Source organism: Bos mutus, chromosome 11 (genome assembly GCF_027580195.1).
Source record: "Bos mutus isolate GX-2022 chromosome 11, NWIPB_WYAK_1.1, whole genome shotgun sequence".
In the NCBI taxonomy this organism is placed as follows: domain Eukaryota; kingdom Metazoa; phylum Chordata; class Mammalia; order Artiodactyla; family Bovidae; genus Bos; species Bos mutus.
The window spans coordinates 20,741,721-20,767,368 of record NC_091627.1 but is presented as its reverse complement, the minus strand read 5'-3'; the positions used below and the strand labels follow the sequence as shown (position 1 = coordinate 20,767,368).

At 48.4% G+C, this 25,648-nt stretch overlaps 1 protein-coding gene across 5 annotated transcripts in view; it reads right to left on the bottom strand.

Moving 5' to 3' along the window:
• LPIN1 (lipin 1) overlaps nucleotides 1-25,648 on the bottom strand; it is a 130,051-nt gene that overhangs the window by 11,783 nt on the left and 92,620 nt on the right. For all 5 annotated transcript variants that reach the window (XM_070379133.1, XM_005903204.3, XM_070379135.1 and 2 more), the window contains 11 exons: nucleotides 24,730-24,859; nucleotides 22,842-23,160; nucleotides 21,748-21,841; nucleotides 20,880-21,070; nucleotides 19,769-19,862; nucleotides 18,975-19,044; nucleotides 15,329-15,421; nucleotides 12,010-12,089; nucleotides 6,190-6,316; nucleotides 4,796-4,944; nucleotides 4,162-4,248 (listed from right to left, as the gene is read on the bottom strand). In XM_070379133.1, coding sequence (XP_070235234.1) covers nucleotides 4,162-4,248; nucleotides 4,796-4,944; nucleotides 6,190-6,316; nucleotides 12,010-12,089; nucleotides 15,329-15,421; nucleotides 18,975-19,044; nucleotides 19,769-19,862; nucleotides 20,880-21,070; nucleotides 21,748-21,841; nucleotides 22,842-23,160; nucleotides 24,730-24,859 — 1,434 coding nt within the window. The remainder of the gene's footprint in view (nucleotides 1-4,161; nucleotides 4,249-4,795; nucleotides 4,945-6,189; nucleotides 6,317-12,009; nucleotides 12,090-15,328; nucleotides 15,422-18,974; nucleotides 19,045-19,768; nucleotides 19,863-20,879; nucleotides 21,071-21,747; nucleotides 21,842-22,841; nucleotides 23,161-24,729; nucleotides 24,860-25,648) is intronic.

Genomic DNA, 25,648 nt, shown 5'->3' with positions numbered 1-25,648 from the left:
ATCCTTTATAACCCTGATAAAATAAACACGTGAATGTGTTTCCACGAGTCTTGTGAGCCATCGTCAGCCCTGAGGAGGGGGTGTGGGACCCTCATTTTGTACTCAAGTCAAGCTGGGGACCTACCACCTATAACTGGTGTCTGAATTTGGGGCAGCCTTGGGGGAATAAGCCCTTAACCTGTGGGGTCTATACCAACTAGGTAGTGACAGAATTAAATTGTCAGATACCCACTGGTATCTGCAGAGAATTGCATAATTGCTTGTGAAAAACAGATCACATAGGAATATTCTTCTGTTAAATATTTGGTAGAAATGAATTTCCTTTTGAGACTTTGAAAACCTAAGAGTCCAAAAAGAGATGTGGTATAAATATTAAATAAATGCCAAATTCAATGCCTTACTATAAAGACACAATATAAGATACATACCACAAAGAATTTCTGTATTGATGACATGTTTAAATATTTTAATGTATTGGATTAAATATATTTAAAAAAATTTAAACATCATCTATGGGCTTCCCTGGTGGCCCAGTGGTAAAGAGCCTGCCTGCCAATGCAGGAGACACAGCAGACATGGGTTTAATGCCTGAGTCAGGAAGACCCCCTGGAGGAGGGCATGGCAACCCACCCCAGTATTCTTGCCTGGAGAATCCCATGGACAGAGGAGCTTGGCCACAGTCTATAGGGTAGCAAAGAGTCGTACACAATTGAAGCGATTTAGCACAGTACAACGTAAACTACCCACGTCCCATCCCACTTACTGCTCCACTTTGACTGTTTCATAGTGGCCAAAGAACCTGCCTCAAGATTTTCCTAGTAACATGTTCTTTAAAACCAAGAAACAGGAAAGAGTTACAATACAGAGAATCTACAAACACCAGCTTATCCGGAGTACAGAAATGTATCTGAAAATCAAGCAACCTTTTTAAGTACACATCTTTGTATCCGAGCTAATTAATGTAATTTTTTTTTTGTTAATCACTATTTCTGTATACAGGTCTTCACATCAAAGTCCTAAAAGCTGCCACCTGCAGGGGTCTGAAATGCTCATTTTATTCGAGCCTTGATTTGCAAATGCTCTTCATGGCTGGATCATGCCACTGGCTGTCCTCGCTGGCTGGCCTTGCTTCAAAGGCTGTTTCTAAACTTAGCTGGAAAACCAGCTCCAGGATGTCCTAACCAGAGGAACACCTGTTAGTGGCAACAGGGATCACCTTTCCAGAGCCTTCACCCCCAGAAGAGCCACGTGAAAGACCAGGTGTCCCCATCACTCGCTCGGGGGGTAGGCAGCACCCCGCACAGCATCCGGCACAGTCCCTGGCGCACAGTGGGGTTTGGCTGTGAGATCCTCAGGGCTCTCACGGAGCACTGGTTTGAACACAACACCCTCTTGTGACTTTAATCGCACAACCCAGTGGCATAGCACAGCTGGCCTCGCAAAGACCTAGGGGATCGTGCAAGCCGCTTTCTCACTTTAGAGAGGAGGGCACTACAGCTGGGCTTGGGAGACGGATAGGAGGGTCTACAGGGAGCCGACGGCCCCTTGAGCCCAGGTCCACAACTCCCTCCCACTCGCCACACCCCTCCCTTCCGGGCAGGCGGTGATGATGACGCAGTAACCTGAGGGGAAAGACAAGAACCGCTGTGGCAGGAGAAGGATTCTAATGAGTCTGCTAATGATCGCTTCCCATCCTCACCATCCTGACTTCAGAGGATGCATTCCTCAGGCCATAGATGAACTAATTTATCTATGGAAACACAGGAAGCAGTCACTCTCGCTAAGTCACGGAGGCACTGATTTGGTTACATGAATATCACAATATTTATCAAGCAACACAAGAAATTAGAACAATTATTGTCCATTCTCTAATCCTCCTTGGCTCAATGATCTAGATATTTTAGGAGTCAGTCCTTTTCTTTCCTTCCACTTATCAAACACGTACATTTGAACGAGGGAGTCTTCCGATCTCTTCCGTTTGTATCTGCTCGAGTTCTTTTTAATTAATAACCAAATCAGCTTTTTAAAATCGATAACCAGGCAAGCTTTATATCCCCTCTGTGAACAAGGTAACAATCAACCTGACAGCTAATTTCTCGTGGACTGACTTACTCAAGTTATTACACCTGGCAAAAAAAATAAAAATTGCCTTCATTTTCTGTTGTTTCCAGGTAAACGGTTATCTGCAACTGGTCTTTCCATTAGAAAAATACTGCAGAGTGTAAAATGTAGGAGGGACCCAAACTCAAAGAAAGCAGAAATTCAAGAGCAATCAGTCCAAAACCCCGCAAGTAAATGGCCTCTGCTCCCTGGTACTCTGCATGCTGAACATTTCTCTGAACCCATCTCTGAGTAACCACAAACATGACATCAACAGAAACGACCTCCCAACCTTTGCCAGTTCTCAATCCCTGTACTTTTCCCAGTTGTGGCTACCTAAGACCTGCAGGAGGTGGCGTGTGAGATGCTGCTTGGATGGGGATTTTCTCTAACCAGCTACAAAAGTTGATGCCACGTCCAGCCTGAGTGAGTACTCCATGATGGCACCTGGGCCACCAAGACAGGGCGAGCCCTTGGGTACCAGGGAGGCCGGGGGAGGAGGACACAGAGCTGCCCGAGTATCGATTCTGGCCTGGAGAGGCTCTGTGAGAAACCACGGGGTCTGAGCCAGGCATTACAGGCAGGAAACCTGTGAGAGGCAAACATCAGAGGTAAAGGCCCTCGAAGCAGGAGCCATCAGGTGAGGAAAAGTGGGAAGATGGGAAAACGAAGGATGCGGTGGGGAAGTCAGACTAGGGTCGAGCAAGAAGTTATGGGGCAAAGCCACAGAAATCAGGAACTAGCAGAAGCCTGACCCAGCACTGCTGGGTTTGAGAGCCATACAGAGGGGCCTGCACTTGCTTGTGTCCAGAGCCCCTGAAGGCCATGCCCAAGCTGAGTGAGGGTCCGAACGTCACCGGTGTAACCCTGTGGGTGCCAACGAGGACACGCATCAAACTTGGTGAACGAGTTAAGTGTCAGGCTCCTTACTCTCAATTGCAACCAAAATGAAAACACCACAAGTCCTCTGTTACTGTCAGATCCTCATCCACAGATCGGATTCATTCTAAACCAGCTAATGAAACAAAAGAATGATCAGGCATTCTTTGGTAAGCTACTCAACTTTCATTATTCAAGAAGATAACTTTTGTAGGAAAACCTAAGAGAAACACAAATCAATACCAAAAAAAAAAAGCATCAGCACCCTTTTTTTTTTTTTTAACATTACAGTAAGAACAGGAATAGATTTATGTTCCAAAATCCAGAATCAGCCAGGCTGGGAACTACTCAATATCCTGACCCACAGGGGTTTCTTTGGAATAAAAAATAGAGACAGTTTTCAGTGTCAGGCTAGTCAAGACAGTTCACAAGTGCATTAATCTTCAAGGCAAAGAGCCAGCCATGGGGAGGCTGCGGGAGACTCCAGTCCACAGAGAGATGGAAGAAGTGGGACTAAGCACCTGCCAGTGTGGGGAGGGAAACCCCAAGGGCTCTGACCCTGGAGACGAACCAGAGCAGAAGCAACGGACCGGGAGCTGGGCTGACCAGGACTCCAGGGGGTTCTGCCTGGTAGCAGCTATGGGAATACGGACCAATCGTTTTAACTCTCTAAGCTTAGAAATGACAATATTTGCTTCTCAGAATTACTGTAAGAATGAAGTGACACACGTGCCCAGTGCTTGAGAGCAACTCAAGATGCATGCTCTCATCCTGATGTCCCGGGTACGGGCCCCTCGGTGGAGTGCTCCCCGGACCAGGTGGACGAGACGGGCCCTGCAGGCTGGCCCACAAACCTGCTTGGAATCGGGACCGTTTTTAGCCTAAAATACATCTTGTGGCCAACGTCAGACTACCATGTCCCCACCTGACTGTGAACGTCGACCCGACCCCTGAAGCTGGCTGCCACCATCTTCCCTCCCCATCAATTTTCAATATCCCAACCACTTCCTTTCTTGCCTTTCGGTACTGAATTCAAATGCGGAGCTGGCAGGCTTCCACCGTGCACTCCACTACCACCCCCACCAACTCTCCCTGGCTGAGGGTGCGCCTGTCTGTATAAGCCACACCAGCAAGAAAGGTTACGTGTGCAGACTGCTGCATGTTCCCCAGCTGTGGACTTACTGGCTCACTTTATGGTACAGCTTGGCGATGCCCTGGTGGGTCCAATCCTTCCCCAGGGTGGGCAAAATGTGCCCGAGAGTATCTGATCTGAATAAAGACAGAGAACAGAAAAATTAAATGACGAGGGCACTGCATGAACTGCAGTGCCTACTGTCTAGCACAGGGAACTACAGTGGATACCCTGTGACAAACCACAACGGAAGAGAGTATGGAAATACGTACAACTGAGCCCCTTTGCTGTACAGAAGAAATTAACACAACACTGTAAATCAACTACACTTCAATAAAATCTTTTTTTTTTTTTTTTTTTTAAATCTTTTTTTAAAAAAAGAGAAAGGCGGGCATCACTAAAGGAAGAAAAAAGTTCACTCTGATTCACTGCACCAGAGAAGCCTCATTAAAAATGCAAGTGAGATATATGACTTGCTCTCTGGACAGAAACCCTGAGACTGAGCAACGATGTCAGGGAGCCACTGCCCCAGAGGGAAGAGATCCCCAAGCCCCCACTGCAGCTGTTTAATTCAAGGAGCCCCAGAAACTGAACTACATGAGCCCCAATCGGCCCCAGCAAGAGGAGCCAACGCACCTCCAGGCCCAGGGCCCACAGCCCCAGAGTAGGTGGACTCAGACTCACCTAGTGATGGTCCCATCAATGTCAGAGATGACCACCTTGTCGTCCCAGTTCCACAAGTAGATGGTGCCCTCGCAGCGGCACGTGCCCTGGTACTGCGTGGTGACACTGAACACCACGTCGTTCGGGCCGTTCTTCAACTTCAGGCTTTTCTGAAAGACAGGAGCTCTGTGTCCACTGGAGGGTGAGGCCCGGGGGGGACACGTGGTTTCTGTTCCACGAGAAACCAGATCTGGACTTTATTTTTTTTTTTAATCACCACCCCAGGCCACCATACAATTCTATCCCTGCCTTGCTCTCGATGAGGATGGTTCTTTCCAGGACTTGGGCAACCTGAACCCCAGCCCTCCTCACAGGCCCACGTGTAGGGCAGCTGTGACACATCCCCCAGGGGCAGGTGACAGGCACTGGGGTTCACTACAGGAAATCACAACCCCAGACCGGGATGTACTTCCTTGGCCACGGCTGAGCGTAAAGGGTCATGACCAGCGAAACAAGTCTAAGCCAAGTGCGGAACTACATTCCCCACACCAGTCATGAGTATCGATGATGACCCACACAGACTGGAAGAAAGCAGTCTCAGTTATCAAGCACGTCTCAGGTCCAGAAGCACAGAGGCCAGGTTCCAGGAAATCACTCCAGCTTCTGAAAGCATAAGCCCCTTTTGGGGGTTCTGAATCTCTGCACCAGGGCCCTCAGGTGCCAGCCAGTTGGTGGCCAGAGTCCAGGTCAACCCCAGCACTGCTGGACAGGGCCCCTGCCACCCAGCTGCTGCACTAGGACCGCAGGCTGCAGGGGTCTGGCCTGTCCCTTCTCTTTTCCCATAAAACAGCATCATGGCTAGGCCCGGCCACCATGAACTCTTGGGACAGCTGAACGGAGACACCCGCTCACTGTCTGCTCATGGGAAACAGGGTCCAGGCCTGACTCATCCTGGTGGTACAGATGCACAGAAGAGGACACCGTGGTCAGGGTGGCCCCCTGCTACCAGTAGCTCTCGGAACCCATCACAAGTGTGGGGGAGTGGGGTAGCCGGAGCTTCCCCCGATTCAGGAGAGGCAGCTGACCTAACAAACATCTCCGGGAAAGTGGAAACAGCCCCGTGACATGTGGTCTATCCATCATTTACACCTCGAGACAAACACCCTCAGGCTGCCCTCCTCCAACACTTGAGACCAGGGAGCCTCCAGGGCAGACACAGGGGAGCGCAGCTGGACAGGAGGCACCGAAATGGGGGGGATGTGAGCCCAAGGAGGATGGGAACCGGTACTGGGCCAGAAAAGGTGCTCGGGGCTGACTCAGGGTAGGGGGAACCCAGTCCATGGAACCCGCCGAGCACGGGTGGCAGGAGCCGGGCCGGAACCCACGTCTCAGCGGAGGGAGGAAAGGGCCCTCACCAGCTGCTCTGACGTGAGGCGCAGGGTCTTCTTGTAGCTGACGCTGGACAACAGGGGGAGGTGGCTTGTGCTGGACGGCTTGGCGGCTGCATGCTCCTCATCACTAGAGGATGACTCATGCTTTATTCTGGAACACACAGTGATGTAACCACCAATTAGGAAGTCCATCTGGGCAGCCATTAAACACGCATTAGGCAGGAATCGATGACGGAGTGCTGTCCCTGGGGCGGTCACTTAGCAGATGCCGTCACTAATCCCATTCATGAGGCTCCTGCATTATTCACCCGGGGCCGCCACTCCTCATTCAGGTGCCTGCTTGCTGGCATCATCACTCTATTTTAAACCGAGAGGCTCCCCCCGTCCTCCCTGCAGCCTTGGAGGATGCCTGTGTTCTCTCTTCCCCCATCCCAGGCTGCCAGCCAGGCCAATCACAAGGAGCCCAAATATTTCCTACACGTCCAAGCCCATTCGTTTCCTCCAAACACACAATTCCAAATAACGAGGTCACTCTAAGGACTTACAAACGGGTGCCAGGGAAGCCAAGGAAGACCCCCCCCAACTCTCCTCCAGAACCCCTCAGCAGGCTGCCCCTGGAGCACGAGCCACACCTCATTCGTCTGCACACAAGTCAAGCTCCGGACCCCTCCACATGGGGGGTGGAAGGGAGAAGGGCCTGGGAGGTGCAGGTGGGGAGCAGGCTCATTTTCTTCAAATAACCTGTATAAAGCATGTCAGCAAATAACTGCTCCCTGGATTTGAATTCTGCTATGACACCACCCCCAATCTATAGACCTGCTTCCCAGGACCATCTTCTTTAAAAATGCCTTAACACCAAAGTGCTTCCTAAACGTCTGTCAGGCTAAAGGGTGACGGCTGAGTGATCTGGAACAAACCGGTCCCGAGGCCCCGGGTGTGCACTTCCCCATAAAGCCTCCTGCTCAGCACATCCCTTTATGCAAAACTCCAGCTTCTCCTGGTGTCTCAGGGGGTTCTCGCCTGGTCCTCAGCATCCTGGCCTTCCCCCTTGCCTCCCCACCCCTTCTATCAGAAAATGGCCGGGTGTTTCCTCTGCAGCTCGTTGTTTTCTTGCCCCACGTGTTCATTCCAGAAGCAGTTCCTACAATCCAACAGCACCCTGAACTAGGGAGATGCAAGGGAAGGCCCGTTACCCTGCTTCTGTGTGGTTTCTCCCAGCTCTTTCCCCGCCCAGAATGAGCTACCCCTCCCCAGGGCCCTGCTCTCCACCTTACAAGGGGTGGCCCCTGGTGGGCAGTGGGCTGGTGGACTGGAGCTCAGGCCACCAATGCTTCTAGGCACCGTGCCAGGTGTGGAAGTGAAAGTGGAAGTGTTAGTCACTCAGTCGTGTCCCACTCTTTGCGACCCGTGTACTGTAGCCCGCCAGGGTGCCCTCTGTCCATGGGATTCTCCAGGCAAGAATACTGGAGTGGGTTGCCATGCCCTCCTCCAGGGGATCTTCCCGACCCAGGGATCAAAGTGCCAGGTGTGGGGATACAGCAAACAGCCTGGCCCCGGCTCCCTGGGGCCTTTTGTCTGAATAATCACAACAGAGCAGGACAAGGGCTGCATTAGGAGGACAGAGGGTGTCCTGGGAGTGGCTGGACCAGAGGCCCCGGGGCAGAGAACATCCCGGGTTTTGGCTGGACTGGAGGCCCTGGAGCTGTGCGGATCAACCACAGGTGAAGTCCCAGACTTGGCCATCACGGGGTCACAGCCATGGTGAATGAGGGTGGGGACAGGTAGCTATGTCCACGGAGACAGAGCACACAGGCTAGAATCCTGATTGGTCCATGGCAGGGCTAAGCCACATGTAGACAAATCAATGTCCCTGACACCGAGGACGGGTTCCTGGTAGAGTAGAGACCTGGGAAGCCCAGGTTTGAACCGCAGGAACTTCAAGCTGTGTTTTCCTGTTCAGACTATTTTCTCTCTGGCTTGATTTCCTCATCTTAAAGCAAAGGGAAGCAAATAGCATCCCATGCAGCAAGAGATCCCAGGAGCCAGCAGATAACAGACAGATACGCATCCCAGGAAAAGCCTCACAACCACAGAATTCCTCCCCGGGCTTCCGTGGCTCATCTGTAAAATGACTCAAAAGCCCCTCTCCATCCCAACCCTTGCTGATTCTAAGAGCGATGCTGACCCTTCTGAACCAACAGCCTAGAGGTTTCAGACAGACAGGTACACGTGGTCCTGGAGCCAAAGCAGCCTGAACAGAGCCCGGGTGGGAACCTAGGACAGGCAGCTACAGGCCCCTTGTTGAATCGGGTAATGTTCATGTTCCATGCAGACAGTTCGGAGGGAAATGAGATCCAAACGTGAACCAAAGCTCTCAGTGACTACAGATTGACATGAGCCACTGCTGGCGATGCGCAAGCCAAGAGGGTGAGCTCTCAGCTCCATCTGCCGCTTTAAGACAAAACCCCAAACCCCTCGATCGGTGCAGCAAGCCTCGTTTGAGGGAGCACAGGAAGGAAAACACAGAGACAGAAACTGAGACAGGAGCCGTACACCTGAGCTGGCAGTGCCGGCTGGGGGCGAGGTCGTGTGCCCCTTGGACCTGGCCGCCCCCGCCCCCTCCTCTTGCAATGGTCCCTAATGTCACTGGCTTTGCGCTGTCTGTGAGAAGCGACAGGCAAAAAAACAAAAGGCCTCATCTCACTCAAGTATCTGTGTTCAGCCGAGGAGCTGTGAACAACACTGAAGTTCGCACTTGTCAGTGTACAGGTTCCGATGGTATTTTAATGACTTGCATGGTGACGAGCTGTTTGCTCAATTACGAGACTTCAAGGACTGTTCTGTCAATCACAAGTCTGTCAATTAGGAGAGCACTCCAACATTTTTTTTCCCTAGGCAATTGCATGAATCTAATTAGCAGATGAGGATGCCAGTAAAATGAAAAGATGCATACTGCTCAGGAGAACTTCGTAAGAAGGCTTTTCAAAATCTCAAATCCTTTTCGCCAAGAGTTAGTTCTTCATTTCTCAGGTTTTGTAAAGAAGTATACGTAGCATGACTAACTCAGAGTGGTCAATAGTCTATTTCTATCTAACTGGGCAAAGCGTTTGTGTCAACACTTGAATAGGATCCTATCAGTTCAGTTCAGTCGCTCAGTCATGTCAGACTCCTTGAGACCCCATGGACTGCAGCACACCAGGCTTCCTGTCCACTGCCAACTCCCAGAGCTTGCTCAAACTCATGTCCATTGAGTCAGTGATGCCATCTAACCATCTCATCCTCTGTTGTCCTCTTCTCTTCCCACCTTCAATCTTTCCCAGCATCAGGGTCTTTTCAAATGAGTCAGTTCTTTGCATCAGGTGGCCAAAGCAGATCGTATCAGATACTAAGAAGATCCAAAACGCTTTAGACAAACTATCAGCTGATCTCCCAACTGGGGAAGAGCAGCAGAAGTGACCTGCTGCTAGGCACAGCCTCGGCCCACTCCACGGCCTCCAGGAGCCACCACACTGCTGCTGGAAGGAAGAATACAGACCCTATACCAGCCGCTGTTGTGTTCTATCCCTCCTTTTAAATCTCTCTGAGCCCCTGGCCTGCTGTTCCCAGGTCTGAGACTGGCATATCGCAGGCTGGACTTGGCTGACATCCTGCGTTTGGCTCATACTGCGCTGTATAATTTTAAAACACTTGCAACTGCACAGTTAGGACAAGCCTGAGTTCTACAGAGCCACCCTCCTGACGCAGGCACAGCCCGCGTGGCCCTCTTTGGTTTCACACTCTGAACCTCCTTTCCCATGAAGCTGTGAGCTCAGCTTTGATGAGCCAACTTGTACGGGTTGTGTGTCAGTCGCCTGCGCATTTCCAAGATGACGGAAGAAACACTGAGGGGCTGATGATTTGCCAAAGATTAGAGTCCCAGCTCGCGCTGCCTCTTGTGCTTGGAAACTACTGTGGGACAGAGAGGTTCTCAAAATGTTCCCTGCATTTCCAGTGCAGCAGTTTTAACTGCTGGGTTAAACTGCTTGGGACAGAAGGGTGGCATCTCTGCTCCTGTCTCCTTGCCTGGGCTTCTCTCGGCATGGACATCATTCTTGTTCCTTAGCTCAGATTCAGAAGGAAATTGCCCAAAGCCAGGACTTCAAGCCAGATCTGCTTGACTCCAAAGCCTGCTGTGTACAGCCTGCTGCTTCAAACAACTACTTACCAAAAACCCACTGACTTCCTATCTGGTTACCGCCTTACCTGCTCAGGACTGTGCACTCTTAGCCCGAGCTCCATCTTGAACATACCTGCCCTCTCCCTTCCAGACTCACTCAAGGTACACTCAGAGTTCCAGGTCGGGGGACTTCACTGGTGGTCTGATGGCTAAGACTTCGTGCACCCAGTGCAGGGGGCCAGTGTTTAATCCCTGATCAGGGAACTAGATCCCACATGCCGCAACTAAGAGTTCACATGGCACAATTAAAAAAAAATATCCCGCATGCCAAAAATGAAGACCAAAATTCGGCATGCTGCAACCAAGACCCAGTGCAGCCAAATAAATAAATAAAATATATTTTTTAAAATTCTGGGTCAGGAAGGTATCCAGATAATCGTGCTGGAAAGCCCCTCCCCAGAGAATGAGCAAGAGACAGAGGGTGAAGAATGGAAAAGAAACACACAAGCGCATCAACCTTTCTCCCTTCTCCAGGGCAGACCTGCACGGGGGCGGGTGGGAAAGGGCCGTGCCGGGCACCATCAGAAGGAACAGAAACGGTGTCCTCCAAAAACAGCCCAGCTGAGAGCCAGCCCTGCCATGCAGTTTTATCCAGTCCTACACACTCTTCTCACACAGAGGACAATAAAGAAATCAGACTGTCTCCTTCGTGACACCTACATGCATTTCTAGTTCCAACAATGAATTCTAGAAATGACATCGTTTCATATACAGAGCTATGGCCAGGAAGCCAAGGACTGGACAGCTAAGCCTGCCTTCCCCAGGAAACAATAGGTTGGGAAAATCTCATTGGCTCAGTGACAGTACACTTAAGGCATGCCTACTCTGAGTCAGGCACTGGCTTGGCCTCCGAGGTATAAAAGGATGGAGGTAGGCAGCTTGCCTTCAATGAATATGTCAGAATTTTCTGCCTGTAAATAAGAAATGCAATCCTGGTTCTCTTCAGCACAGGAATACTATAAGGGTGAGGTCATCAGTAAAGTTATTATAATATATCAGATCACTCAATACTGATATAATAACACCATCAAATTAGTGGCTGATGGCACTGTCCTCAGAGGAGTTACCCTCAAATCCCATAGCATCAAAACAAAAACACATAACAAGCAGGTTACCCTGAAGATAAAATACTACTAATGTGGATAAGTATTATCAAATTCTAATGTCTGCTAGGCCAAGTTAATATGAATCCCTATCAATATTTAACATAATAAGTCCTAGTATGTGATTGAACCATAGAGAAAGGCAAGCTCCTGCAAAAGGGGCACTTTTCACATCATCCCCATATCACCCATATCATTATTTATCACCACAACCCTTGTTATTACCTTCTGCAGACTGAGGGCTATCACGTTCCAAGACCATGAGGAATGCTCTTGTGACATTATCTCATTCACTTTGGAAAGTCAGTATCTATGGAGTGTTTCCATTTGATTTATGAGAAGATCAATTTCAGTAAATTACTCCAGGTCACTGAGTAAATGACAGAGCACCAGGCCTGCAACCGAGATCTGTCTAAATTCAAGGCCCAAGCTAATGCAGTGAACCGTATCAGCATCTGTGGGGCGTGTGCCTTGACTTTGGACACAGACAGGGGCTACAACACCCCAAGATGACTGGCACTGTACCTGGTGGCCATGCCCAGCTGTGACGGCTGCTCCCCGGTACTGTGGCTCTTTCCCGCCAGGCACTGCTCTGGCTTACTTTCCTGGAGAAGAAGACGACAGAGAATCATGGACGCAGCAAAGGGAAACCACCTGCGTGACAGCAGGTGTTCCCTGAGGGGCTCCCTGAAGTCCAGGGCAGGGCCCCCATGCCTTCCCCAATGGCACACCCCACCCCCAGGGATGGAAGGGTCCTAGTTATTCCTTTGCTTAGCTGTCGTCTACAATCGAGCTGAGAAACATTTTTGACAAAAATAAGTCTGTTTTCCATAAGCGTTTGTGGCACCAAACCAAGGCTCCATAATCACGGCAGCTTATGCAAATGCTTTATCAAGGGCTGCTTGGATACGCGGGGGCTTTCAAAATATTTTCTTCTAATTGCTGATAGAAGTGCCTGAAAATATTTTCACACCATATTTTGCTTGAGAAAAACATGGATGCATTCTCTTTTTCAATCCCGTGTGCTCTTAATAGAAGATGCTCCCTTAATGTACTGCCAGCGCTTTGGAATATTGAGAGCTCTGGGCCAGTCCTGCTTCTCTGGCTTAAAAAGCTCAGGCAAGTGATGGAATGTTTCAGAGTTTCTTTTTCCCACCAGCAAGGCAAGGGTGGTGACATGCAGCTCCTAACAGTGTCGGAAGGACCACAGAGATTCTACACATAAACCCAGAGCCTGGCCTACAGCAGGCAGGGGAGGGAGAAGACATCCACCTGCCAGCAGACATCGCAGGAAGTCATCACAGGCCAGACGGACGTGTCAAGGGACAAAGGCTTTACAGTCACATCTCCTTATCTATAGTCATTCGATCTGCAGGAAGGTTAATGCATTTAATGTTGATAAAGAAAATGAGTGACAGAAACAATATAACATGGTGACTAGCTTAACATATGATGGGTCCAAGCTATTTTCAAAAATTCTTTAGCTTTTATAAGCAGGCAGATAAATGATGTGAAAAGAGGCCCAGTAATGTTTAATCTATCTATTGAGGCAGGTAACTTAGCCACTGCTATTAACAATTCTTTATTAGACTTGTTCAAAAATACACGTCTATCTGAAAAGTGTTTAGTGTTTTTAAAAGATATTTCATAACTCTTCATCATTTTATGCTGGCATTCCCCTCAATTCCAACTAATGAGACTCTAGATACTCTGCAAAAAAAAAAAAATAGGTCCCTAAAATAGCCTTCTGTCTAAATTCTAGAACGTTCTGTTCTCTAGTAAAGGAATCAGAAAAGCCTTTTCCACTTTAAGTCTCCTAAAGTAAAGTGAACGCTAGCTATAACATGTTTATACCCTCTTGGAGGAAATGAGGGTATAAAAAGCTCAGGGATGCTACCAGAAAACACCCTAAAATGGTGTTATCTTGGTAAAAACACTTCCAACAGACTCTTTCCCTTTGAAGTAATGAAATAAACAAACTGAGCATCTGAGCCTTTTTTTTTTCACTCTTGTAACAACCAACTCATCTATTGTCCTCAGGGTTTTTTCACACTATATTCCAAGTATGATCAGCATTCCTTCTAATATCTGCTCTGGGTCCATCTGGGTCCTAGGGAGACCACAGGGATCAAAGCCATACGTGGTCTCTGTTTTCATGGAGTTTAGGGTCTGGAAGGGAAGGGAGGGTTAATTAAACAGCCACACTAATCAGTGTATAATTATAAATGCTGGCAAAATTTGTGAAGGAAAAGTTCACAGGCAGGGCCATGAGGGCAGAGAACAGCAGACCAGATCAACCTGCCAAGAAAGGGCCATAAGATGCTAGATAACTAAGAGAAAGGGATGAGAGGGGTCCTAAGGACACCAGGCAGAGAAAGTAACACGTGCAAGGGTCCTGGGGTAGAAATGACACCACAGCAGAGAGGGCGGGGGAGGCCGCAGAAGAGGAGACTCTGCAGGGAACCAGGGGCCAGGATACACAAGGCCTGTGGACCATATTAAGGATTTTGGTCTTTAAGAATCGGGGAATCCACTAAAAGCTTTTAAGAAAGGAGTAATATAAATTGGACTGTTACCCTAAAAAGACCAAGGCAACTACGGAGAATGAGGAAGAAGAAAAGGCAAGAGTGGATACAGATGGACCATTTGCAAGCAATCTTAGGAAAAAGATAGCAGCCTAGATTTTTGGGGGTGAAGATGGAGAGAAATGGGAAATGGGAGCAACATACTGGATGATAAACTGAAAAGAGGGGTGAGGGAAAGAGGAAGTATTAGCTTACGGACGGACAGTGGTATCATTTTCTGAATGTGGTCCAGCAAAGGAAGAACTCTCGAGAAAACCATCAGTTTGATTTTAGAAATGACGAGTTTGAAGAGCTGAAGCATCCACGTGGTGACATCTACCTAGCTGGGTATTTGATAAATTAATGTGAATTATAAAATACCTTCTTGGTTAATAAAAATGGAGTCGTTGTATAGGCGTGGGTGAGGCTGCCTGGGGAATAACGAGCAGTCTTTGAAGAAGAGAGGTTCCTAAGACAACCCTGTAACAGTAGTAGTATTAGTCGCTCAGTTGTGTCTGACTCTTTGCGACCCCATGGACTGTAGCCCGCCAGGCTCCTCTGTCCATGGAATCCTCCAGGCAAGAATACTGGAGTGGGCTGCCATGCCCTCCTCCAGGGATCCTTCCAACCCAGGGATCAAATCCAGGTCTCTCGCATTGCGGGCAGATTCATTACTGTTTGAGCCACCACCAGGTAAGCCTGAGGACCCACTTGTACAGCAGCTGAGCCAGAGGATAAACAGCCCCTGGGGCAGGGGGTTGGGGGACAGGTGGACACACTGACATGGAAGCCAAGAAAGAAACTACTTCCAGAAATAGGCTGAGAGGCTGGCAAAGGTCTGAAGAAAAGTATAAGCGTTTATAGAAACAGAAACCAAAGTCATGTATATTTTAGACATGCTATTGACATGAAATGACTAAAAGGAATCAGTCTATGCTATAAGTCTGCCTTGCTAAAACTGTTCTCATGAGCAACAGGAAGATATTTTACTTAAACATTAAAAAAAAAAAAAATCAGGTTAAATCTCTCTTTTCTATAGATGAAGAAACGTTCCAGAGCAGGAGTGACCTGACCACACTCTCCAAGCGGAGAGGTAACAGAGCCAGGATGTGAGGCCATCTCTGCCCACCCATCCCGGTCCTTCTCCACCTCCCCTTGTTCTGCGCTGCCTTCACCTGCATGGTGGCAGAGCTGGCTCCTGGCTCAGTGTGACGGCTTTGCTCACTGACACGCAAGCCCTTGCTGAGCCAGGCAGAAACACTTGTGTTTTCCAAGCTTACCTCTTTGATTGTGGTGTTTCTTCCCCTCCATGAAAACCACCATCTTCCTCCCTTTCTGGGCATCTTATCCCTCATGATAGACTCCACCGTGGCCTGTTTTAAATGGATGGTAACATAAATAATGGAACCAAAAAAAGATCAACTTAGCACATTCAAACCAAAAGACACGCACATGCAAATTAAAGTAAGATTAAAAAAAAAAAGAAAGAAAAAACAAAGACAAATCAGAGAAAACACGACATACTATTTGTGGATTAAAAATTTTCGAGAAGCAAAACCTAATGGCATCCAAAATTACATTAAGGTAACTTAGGCATGAAGACTTAAGAAGATGTTAAAGGAATAAACAAACAACAAATAAAATACAACACAACAACAACAGAAAAAGAAAGCATTGAAAATCATTAGTGATTAGTCAGACAGCAAGTTTTCAAATTAAAGTGGTTTACTGATTAAGATACTGTTATTCTCAATAAGATGATTGATTATAAAATGAAAAATGAAATGATTAATATGAGGTACAAGGCAAAGTTTTAAACAAAAAGTAAAATGCATGGGATCTTTTTAGTAGATGTAAATTTCCAAATTTGGGCAAACTGAATATTCATAGATGCATTTGACTTAAAAGCTCAAATGTTAAAAAAGAAAATCCATACTCTTGTCCTAAATAAATGCAAGTTGAATAGGAGATTAAATATTAATTAGTAATATTCTTTGTAAATCAGTTGTACTTCAATACATTTTAAAAAATAGTAACAATTTTCTACATATTTTAAAGAACAAAATAGTCACCTTGAGGCTAATTCAAGTACCAAAGTAAATATTATCTAATTTCCCTTCTTTGGTTTATGGAACTCTCAGGCACTAATACCTCAGCTAGTAATGAGAGAATTGTCTTTCAACCAAACAAGTTGCAGGTAAGTGGAAAGATAAATAATTCACGTATTTAGCCTGAAGTGTGCTTCTTTTTATCATTTAAGAATCCCTACCTGACACAAAAGAAAACCTGAATACACTGAACAAGCCCCCTATTCATGAACAGGACAATTCACAAAGATGTCAATTACCCTACTCCTCCTATTTCTACTTCATCCATATATTAAACAAAATTCCAATTTGAAAAAAAAAAAAACCAGGATTATTTTCAAACCTAGACAAACTGGTTGTAAAGTTCATTTATAAAACAAACAGAAATGGCCAAGAAAACTGAAAATAAGTAGACATAAGCCTGGCATGTGTGTGTGCTATGCCGCTTCAGAATACTGGAGTGGGTTGCCATGCCCTCCTCCAGGGGATCTTCCCAATCCAGGGATTGAGCCCATGTCTCTTATATTTCCTGCATTGGCAGGTGGGTTTTTTACCACTAGTGCCACCTGGGAAGCTCAGGCATAAGCCTTACTAGATATTAAAATATATTTAAAACTTACAGTAATTAAAAGAATGCAGTCTTGGGACATAATTTAACATATTATTAGAACAGAAGACAAAATCCAGAAATAACCCTAAATTCACAGGGGATGTAATGTAAGATCAAGTTGTAATTGCGTATCAATGGGTAGAGAGTTATATAATGAAAGGTATGGAGATAATTACGGAGCCAACCATGACCCTCTCAGTTGACTCCCTGGGTGAACCACCCCTTTGGTTCTCACCATCACAGCCAAAACTCTGCTCAGGAATCACACTGCACTATGTTCCATGAAGGCAGGCTCAAGTCTGGGGGGAGAAACTTAGATTGTTCTGCACCACTCATGGCCATTCCATTGTGTTGCCAACAACCGGCTGAGAGGTGATCATGTGACCAAACTGTGGCCGATTAAATGTGAGAAGCCTGTCTCCATCCTTCCTATTTTGGACACTTATATGAGGAGCTGTTGGATAAAACAGTCATCTTGGGATCATAACGGGAAGCCAGGAAAATCAGAAAGGCTCATCCAGCTTCATCCAGCTTCATCCAGCCTGAAACTACCAACCTCTAAGATTCTTATTATGTCAAATAATAAACCCCTGTTATTCCAGTCACTTGTAGTCACTCTGTTTCCTGCAACCAAAGCATCCTGATTCAATAACCAGCTGGGGAAAAAAAAAAAAAACTGATTTCATTTCTGATACCTCAACTCATGACTTTCAAAATAAAATCAAGATGGATCAAAGATTTAAGAAAATGCTGGAAGAAAAGACAGGGCATATTTTCATAAGTTTTGGAAATGGGAAGCAAGCATGGCCATTCCAAGTGTGATACAAAACCTAGCAGCCTCAAAAGATAAGATTGATGAAGTCTCTGCATAAAAATAATTTCTATTATTAAATAAATGCCAAAAACAGAGTCCAAAAAATTACTGACAACCTGTACAATATTTAGGCTGCCTACCACAAAGACTAATTTCTTTAAGTTTAGCAATCATGTGTATTTCTTTTTCTGTGAACTATATAGCCTTTATCAGTAAATTTCTATTGCACTGGTCTTTCTTCTCATTGATTTGTAAGAACTGTAAAAACTTGCCCTGGGCCACAAACACTGTACAGAACCTGCCAAGGACAAAACAGAACCCACTCTGGAGCATAGGCCCTCAGCTCAGTCCACAAAGAATACTCACAGATAAAGCTCCATGAAAGATACAGTCACGATCCCAAAGCATGTGCACACACGCACACACACAGCCACAAAGGAGAGAACGTGAGCTAAACAAAGTCAAAATAGACCTGCACGACCCTCAGGTATGAGATCTACCTGACAAGCCACAACATCCACAGCAGCACAAAGCCTTTGCTAAGCATGTGAAGGATGCAAGTGTGAGATGTGGGCTCTGCAGCCGAAAGAATGGAGCATTTGGAACAAAGACCCAATGCTGGAAAGCGATCAATTCCAGGAGAGGCCTGGGGAACCGGCAGGGGGAGGACACGGGCATGGTGGGCTGCTGCAGTGCATCTGCCTGTCACCCTGGCTCTTTTATGCAGCTGCTCACCTGCTCTCAGGTGCAGCCAGGAGCTGCCCACTTGCTCCTCCTTGGCCAATCAGCCCCTAGCCTGCTTCCTGGCTGAGCCAGGCCTGAGTGTGGGCACCTGGTGTCTGGTATAGTACTACCCTGCTCCCCTCCTTCATCCTTCTACCCTCATCACCCTTGGGCTCAGCATCCACCTGCTTTGCCCCCATCTGTGTCCCTGGCACGCCAGGTGCGGGGACAGGAATCCTGGAGAGGCAGGACTCGGTCTGGCACTGCCTCCACTGGGAGCTTTTGCTTTGATGAGAGAAGGGAGAAGGACATTCAAAGTGCAAGGGAGACCCCTGCAGTTTATACCCATGAACTTCCAACCAGCACAGTGTAATTAACCTCATGGTTTCTAAAGAAAATGAAAGAAAGTGAAGTTGCTCAGTTGTGTCGGACTCTTTGTTACCCCATAGACTGTGGCCTACCGGGCTCCTCCATTCATGGGATTTACCAGGCAAGAGTACTGGAGTGGGTTGCCATTTCCTTCTCCAGGTTTCTTCCCAACCCAGTGATAGAACCCAGGTCTCCCGCACTGTAGGCAGACCCTTTACCGTCTGAGCCACCAGGGAAGTCTAAAATAAAAGCTAAATTCCAATCCCCCAGATTCAGCGAGCCATCATTTTCATGTCCCTTTTCTTTCTCATGGTAAAGCTCACCTTTGGCAATGGTTTCTGGAAGGCCTGCATGGCCAGGAGCAGAGGCGCGGCTGTCGTCCAGTTATAGTATCTGACGTGAAACAAGGAAAAGCGGTCAGAAGACCAAGGCTCAGACCTCTAATGTCCCGAGAAGCGGTCATGTGAGGCTCTGGACGTTCAGAGGGTCCTTAAAGAGCCCAGTACTGTGGCAAACACCCCAGGTCAGCTGCCACATGCCCCACCCTTACAGAAGCCCTTCCTCCAGCCAAACTCCCAGCGGCCACTGTGGCAACAGGACAAACGACATGGCAGGTGACCCAGTGGCCAGCTGAGAGCAGCCCACGCCCCGCTGGGCGTCAAGCCACTGATGTGCTGGAGCATTTCTTGCCCACACTTCAGGGAAAAGGAAACGAGGACCCTCAGTTAACACGTAAACATCTGTGGCTTCCTCTAATGGGGAAAAGTTTGCCAACAGCCTGTAAAAATACGTGCACATCCCTTGACCTCAGACAACAAAGCTTTCAAGGGACGGGTGCACGGTCTATCTTGTGATAGAGGCCAGGGCTGTGACATCACATGTCCCACTGTAAAATCTGGTGCAGCCTAATGCAAGCCCCACAGGATCCAGTTACATCAACGTTCTAACCATATAAGTGATGCAGCATTTTGCCAATAGTGAAGAGACAATAATAGATTTTTAACAAAGACTTAGATTTATACATTTCTAAAGGTTACTGTCCAGGTCTCTATAGCAGAGAAGCTGAAGCTGAACGGGTATCACACGACGGCTGAAATGACTTTCGGGAGGAACTTACTTATTTCCGATCTTCACCACGAGGTTGGGGTCATCAATGAGGGCAGGGTTGTCCGCAAACTGCTGATATGACACGGCCTGTTCCAAAAATGCGTCTGTGAAGGCAAAGGAGGGGGGAATACAAAGAAGATCTAGTACAAACACCAGGACTGTTTTCACTCCCTCACAAGTATCTTCTGAGAGTTTATGCCATCCAGCTATGCAGACAATCCTATCAAATTTATTTGTCAAGGGGCCTTCAGTTAGTTTGGGGGGCTGTGTCTGTGCAGAAATGAAGAGAGATGGGGGCAGTCAGAGGATGGGGGACAAGTGCACCCTTAATCAGGGCACATGTGTTTACACGGGAGCAGGCATGTGGCAAACACCATAAACACAGGCCCATGCAGAAGCAGACGACTGAAGCTCAAGGTATGGTCACCCGGGTCTGAAGTCATAGTCATTGGTGTGAACTTCCACACCCACCTCCTCACCAGTAGTCATGAGGATGGACAAAGTCATGAATGAAAGCTCAGTGACCTGCCTAAAGCAGGGGGGGACACCTAGGGTCTAGGAGTCTGGTCTAGGAGTCATCAGCTAGAATGGCTGACTGCACTCTCTGGAGGTCTCAGGGCCACCTCACCATGTAAATAGCATGAGATCCTAGGAAACTAGGGATAAAAATAGGGTGGGGGCTATGATTTAACTCAGATCACCTAAGCCAACCCTGAGACACCCTTCTGACACAGCCAGGAAGGGTCCAGGGCTCGCTCGGACACCCCTCCCTCCTCCAGCGTTTCTGTACACTTGCTACCCACTCTTTTCCCAGTGTTGACGTTGCCACCAGCCCCGGGCCCCACCCCACTGCAGGACGGACACAAGCTATGCTCAAACACGCCTGATGACCAGTGACCCCAGTGGCCTTGTTGTTGCCTGGGGCCGCGTGTGTGTGTGTGCGTGCGTGCGTGCGTGCGTGCATGTGATACTGCGGTCAGTCAGCCAGCCGCAGCAACATTTGGGTGCTGAGCCACAGTGAGTCACGTGCGCTCCTTCATGAGCCCGGGACTTCGGGCCGGTGCAGCCGGCGGCCACCAGGGGGCGCTGCCGGCTCAAAGATGGCGGCGGCCCCGCGGTACCTTTGGTGATCTCCCGGTTGTCGCTGAGGCCCCCGCAAAGGGAGATGGCGATGGACGGCAGGTCTCTTAGGCCGTCCGACGTGCTCTCCACGCCGCTGTCGACGCCAGAGCTGCCCACGGACTGAGGGGACTGGTTGGCGGAGCGGGCTCCGTTGTCGCTGGTGGGTTTCGTGAGCCCAGAAGGGTCTCCGCTGGAAGGAGAGGAGTGGGAGGGGCTGTGAGGAGGGTTTCCCAAGCCTGGGGTGCGGGGCGCGGGGGGGATGTCTCACTCAGATGTCAGGTGACCCCGGCAGTCAGAGGGACAAATGGTGTCATCCCAGCAGACCCTCACTAAGGCGCCATGGCAGGCACACGAGCTACATGAATGACCTTAGGAGGAAAAATAACCATTTTTAACCCCTACACTTCCCTGCGTTTTTCTCCCAAATACACTGGAATTGATGAAGAGAGAGAGCATGCCATCCCAAGAGGCCACCGTCCTGTCACGCCCTCTGCGGAGCCAGGACTCCCCACAAATGATGGGAATCCCAGAAGGGGGCCCCCCGAGGTCCCAGGGGACTTGCCCTGGGGAGGGGCAGGGCTGTGCATAGCTGATCTGGGATGAGGATCACTGACGGCTGCAACACCACCTTGGTGTACCTGGGGAGATGGCCTCGAGCCTGTGCCCCGACTCAAAAGCCGTCCCAGGAGGGGTGGACAGCCATGCCCCCACGTCTACAAAGGGTTCGTGCTTTGACCGGTTGCTCCTCAGGGTAAAACGTGGGACTCCTGCAGCTTTTTCTCACTCACTTTCTAATCAAATATAAGGAAAAAGCAGCTCCCAGGTTAACATATACAAAACGATAGGAAGCATAAAAAGGGCTCTTACTTTTTGGGGAAATACAGGGCAGCGACTTCAGGATCCATGTCTGTGAGGTCATCTAAGTAGACGCCGTCAGCCCCCAGGTGTCGGCTTCGTTTGTCTGAAAGGGCACACGGGTCAGGTCAGAGCACCGTTCTTCAGATGCAACCTCACAGACTTCTGAGCCTCTCTAGAAAGAGCACTTGAGCACCGTGTGCAGATCTACTCAGAAGGGTCCACTGAGTGAGTCAGGTAGCTTCAGTGAGCCTCAGCTCCCCAGCTGGGAGGGGCCTGAGAGGTACTAAGCACTCAGCACACTGACACAGTGATGGTTATTTTTATTATTATCGGTACTGGTTTGTTATTATTATCACTAAACAGCAAAGCTTTCACTGAGCACTTCCACATCAGTACTCTGAAGCCTCCTGAATGGCACATCGTTGGCCCCTGGGCACCAAGACTGCAGCCTTCCAGTTTACTGTGGCCAAAGAATTACATCATCGGTTCATACAGACTAGAACCACTGTGCACAAAGCCATGTGGCCAACAGATGGGGCTTCATGTCATTGGTCTGGACAGGCAGCCAGGTGGGCATTTGACTACATGTATGGAGCCCCCACATGCGCCAACCACTATACGAAACACCAAGGAAACAGGTAAAAAGACAGAAATATTCTTGACCTCACAGAGCACATATGTTCTAGTACAGAAGTCAGGCAAAAAAACAAACAAGTAATCATTGAAACAGTGACACATGGCATGCAGAAATTAGCACAGGGCGATGCACTAGAGGGAAACCAGGGGCAAGGAAAGCGGGGTGCAGACTGGCTTCATCATCAGTGTCTGGTGCAGTCCCAGCGTGGGGGACCCCAGCATCCCTGGCCTGTACAGTGGAGGGCGGCGGGGATGGATCACTGCACCATCCCCGAGGCCTCCTTCAGGTTAGACTTTCTACAACTCAATTCTGAGAAAACACATATTCAGCAAAAGGGCAAGGGACTGAACAGGAGAGATGTCCTGTCTCCCCTCTGAAGAATCCTGAACTTTGGGGTGGGGGAGAGACTGTGGTGGGCAGAGCCCCCAGTGCACAGGAAGGCACTGGGAAGCGTTGGCTTTCTCACCCTTTTTCCTGGAAGGCGAGTCTGTCTTGCTTGCAGCTACTGGGGCAGTGTTGGCAGAAGGGGCTTTGGGCTCCTCAATCGTGGGTAAAGGGGGGGCCGCTGCTCCCAAGGCCTCGACATCATCTTCGTTCACAAACTGTATCTCTGTCTGCGGCTTGTTCTGCTCCAGCAGTGGCTGCACCGGAGATGCCCTGACCAGTGTTGGCGACTGGTCACTAAACGCATCTGAAGACTCACTGTGGATGGCTTGGAAGTGCATTTTATCACAGATTTTCCTGCTGTTCAACGGGCTGGACTCTTTCATCTTGTGTGGCGAGGACTGGATCAAAGGGGTAGGGAGGGAGGGAGAGAGAAAAGGTCAGAGAAGAGTCGAGTCAACCAAAGGGCCCTGGGCAGGCACAACTGTACAGGACACAGTGAAGCCTTAGCGGGTGGGAGGGGGTGGCGCACCTGGTGACTCCCATACCTGCTGAAAGGTCTGGAAACCAAGGATTGTGTTTCCAAAGCAAATGAACTTTCATAGAAAACAAATGGGAGTGAGTAGGTGAGTGAATGAGACCACCAATCTAACACAAGTGTCCAGCGGGAGAAAGGGGAATATATTCACACCACAGGGCGATCAAGGTGCTGAAAGTGAATTATGACACATGGTAACAGGGCGAGCCTTGCAAAACTAAACTCTGCTATAAAGTCAAGATTGGGTTTATCATTATTGGGGGGGGAGGCGTCAGAACAGTAATTGCAAAGGGTCGGGGGGCTTTCAAGTTCTGATTTAGTCCTGGTCTGGGTGCAGGTCACGTGGACACATTCACCTGTGTGAAGTGTGTGAAGATGTTTCCATCTTGGCACTCAGGATCTGGGTGTTTCTCTGCATGTGTGTTACAGTTCAATGAAGTCCACCCCCAAAACGTAAGTGAACAAGGGCAGATTTGGTGGCTGGTTCCCATGAGTGGGAAAAGGGCATTTCTGACGCTAACTCTCCAAGGAGTTTCCAGTTATGGAAAAGATTTATCCAACAGAAGTCAAAACGCAGCTTGTGGGCTGGAAAGTGGGGAGCGGGTATGCATTTCTGCATCTGATCCTACAGCTTCAAGCACAGAAGAAAACAATGCAATAGTGCATCTGTGGCCGGAACTGTTTTGCCAAAAGTGATGGGTTTGCACATTTGTGCCGTTTCTCCAGCAACAGGTGACGTGCATTTGTAAAGATGGCTGGCTGGGTCAGCACGACCGCTTATAGGCAGAGAAATCAGCATTTTCCATGAAAGCTAAATATAACCTAGAAAGGGAATGAACCCACAGCTTCAGCCTCAACAGACCTACTCTCCAAAGAGCTGTCTCTTTGAGTTATCACAGAAATGCTTTCAGTCTTCACTTACTCATTCATTTATTTATTCACATCACAAAGATTTACTGGGGATACAAGAGGTGGTAGCATCTTCTAAGGGTCTTACAGTATTTACAAATACCAAGGCAATGGCACCCCACTCCAGTACTCTTGCCTGGAAAATCCCATGGATGGAGGAGCCTGGTAGGCTGTAGTCCATGGGGTCGCTAAGAGTCGGACACGACTGAACGACTTCCCTTTCACTTTTCAGTTTCATGCATTGGAGAAGGAAATGGCAACCCACTCCAGTGTTCTTGCCTGGAGAATCCCAGGGACGGGGGAGCCTGGTGGGCTTCCGTCTGTGGGGTCGCACAGAGTCGGACACGACTGAAGCGACTTAGCAGCAGCAGCAGCTTGAAATACCATAATATAGTTCAAGATTCTTTTAACAAATTGGAATATGAAATAAAATTTCTTGAAAGAAAAGATTGTGACCATTTCATGTCTTCAGAAACTACCTTTGATGGATGGCAGAAATAAGGAAGGAAAAAAAAAAACCTACCTTTGTGGCTTGGGGCAGTTCTCCCCAGAGCCAGAGCATTTCTAGATTATTCTTCTGAATTGTCCTATCCGCAGATTTGCTGACCAGTTCTGAATCGCTTTTAGGTGTTGACGGTCGGGAAACTGAAGGACTTAAGGAAACACAAATGGAAAATTAAAGTGGGAAGAGAAACTTTGGAAATGTTTTTGTGCCCAGCATTCTGTGGTTCAGAGAACCTAGAAAACGGCCCCAACACACCACTGCCTTGCGACCACAGCTTTGTGACTATCCCCTCTGTGGCCACCAGGAGCGGACAGAACACGCGCCCAGGAGAAGGCACCCCCCATTTGGGTAACCTTGTCCCAGCCTGCTGCCAAATTCCAAGTAAAGATGAGAAGTAGCATTTAAAAGGGGGAAATGGAAAAAAAGAGATGAAATGGAAAAGGGAAGAAAAAAATTTGCTGCCATCTTTGCAGGCCTCTCTCTGATCTCAATGCTCCTGGCAAGCCCAATTTCCAAACCAAACTCCTCAACTCTCACGCAGCTGCAAATAGGTCCGGGCCATCTCGGACATGCACCCATCAAGATATGTATACATCTGCACCAACTTTGAAAACAAGGAAGTGGATCATATGTCAACTTTACCACAAATGCTGGATGCTACCAGTAACTCACTAACGTGCAGGGCTCTCTGAGCTGAGATTCTGCAAAATATTTTATCTTCAAGAAATACTTCCTAGATTCCTATTTGCTAAGACTCTTCCTACAACAACACAGCATGAGGCTTAATTCTCAAACGAGCTTTTAAGTGGTTGTGACTTGCATTCGGGTCTCCACGTTTTCTATATTTTTCTCTCCTGAGACCCAAGCTGTCTTACTTCTGTCCAACCACAGAAACCATCGATTTAGGCACAAAATTCTTAGAGCCTTCTAAACAACA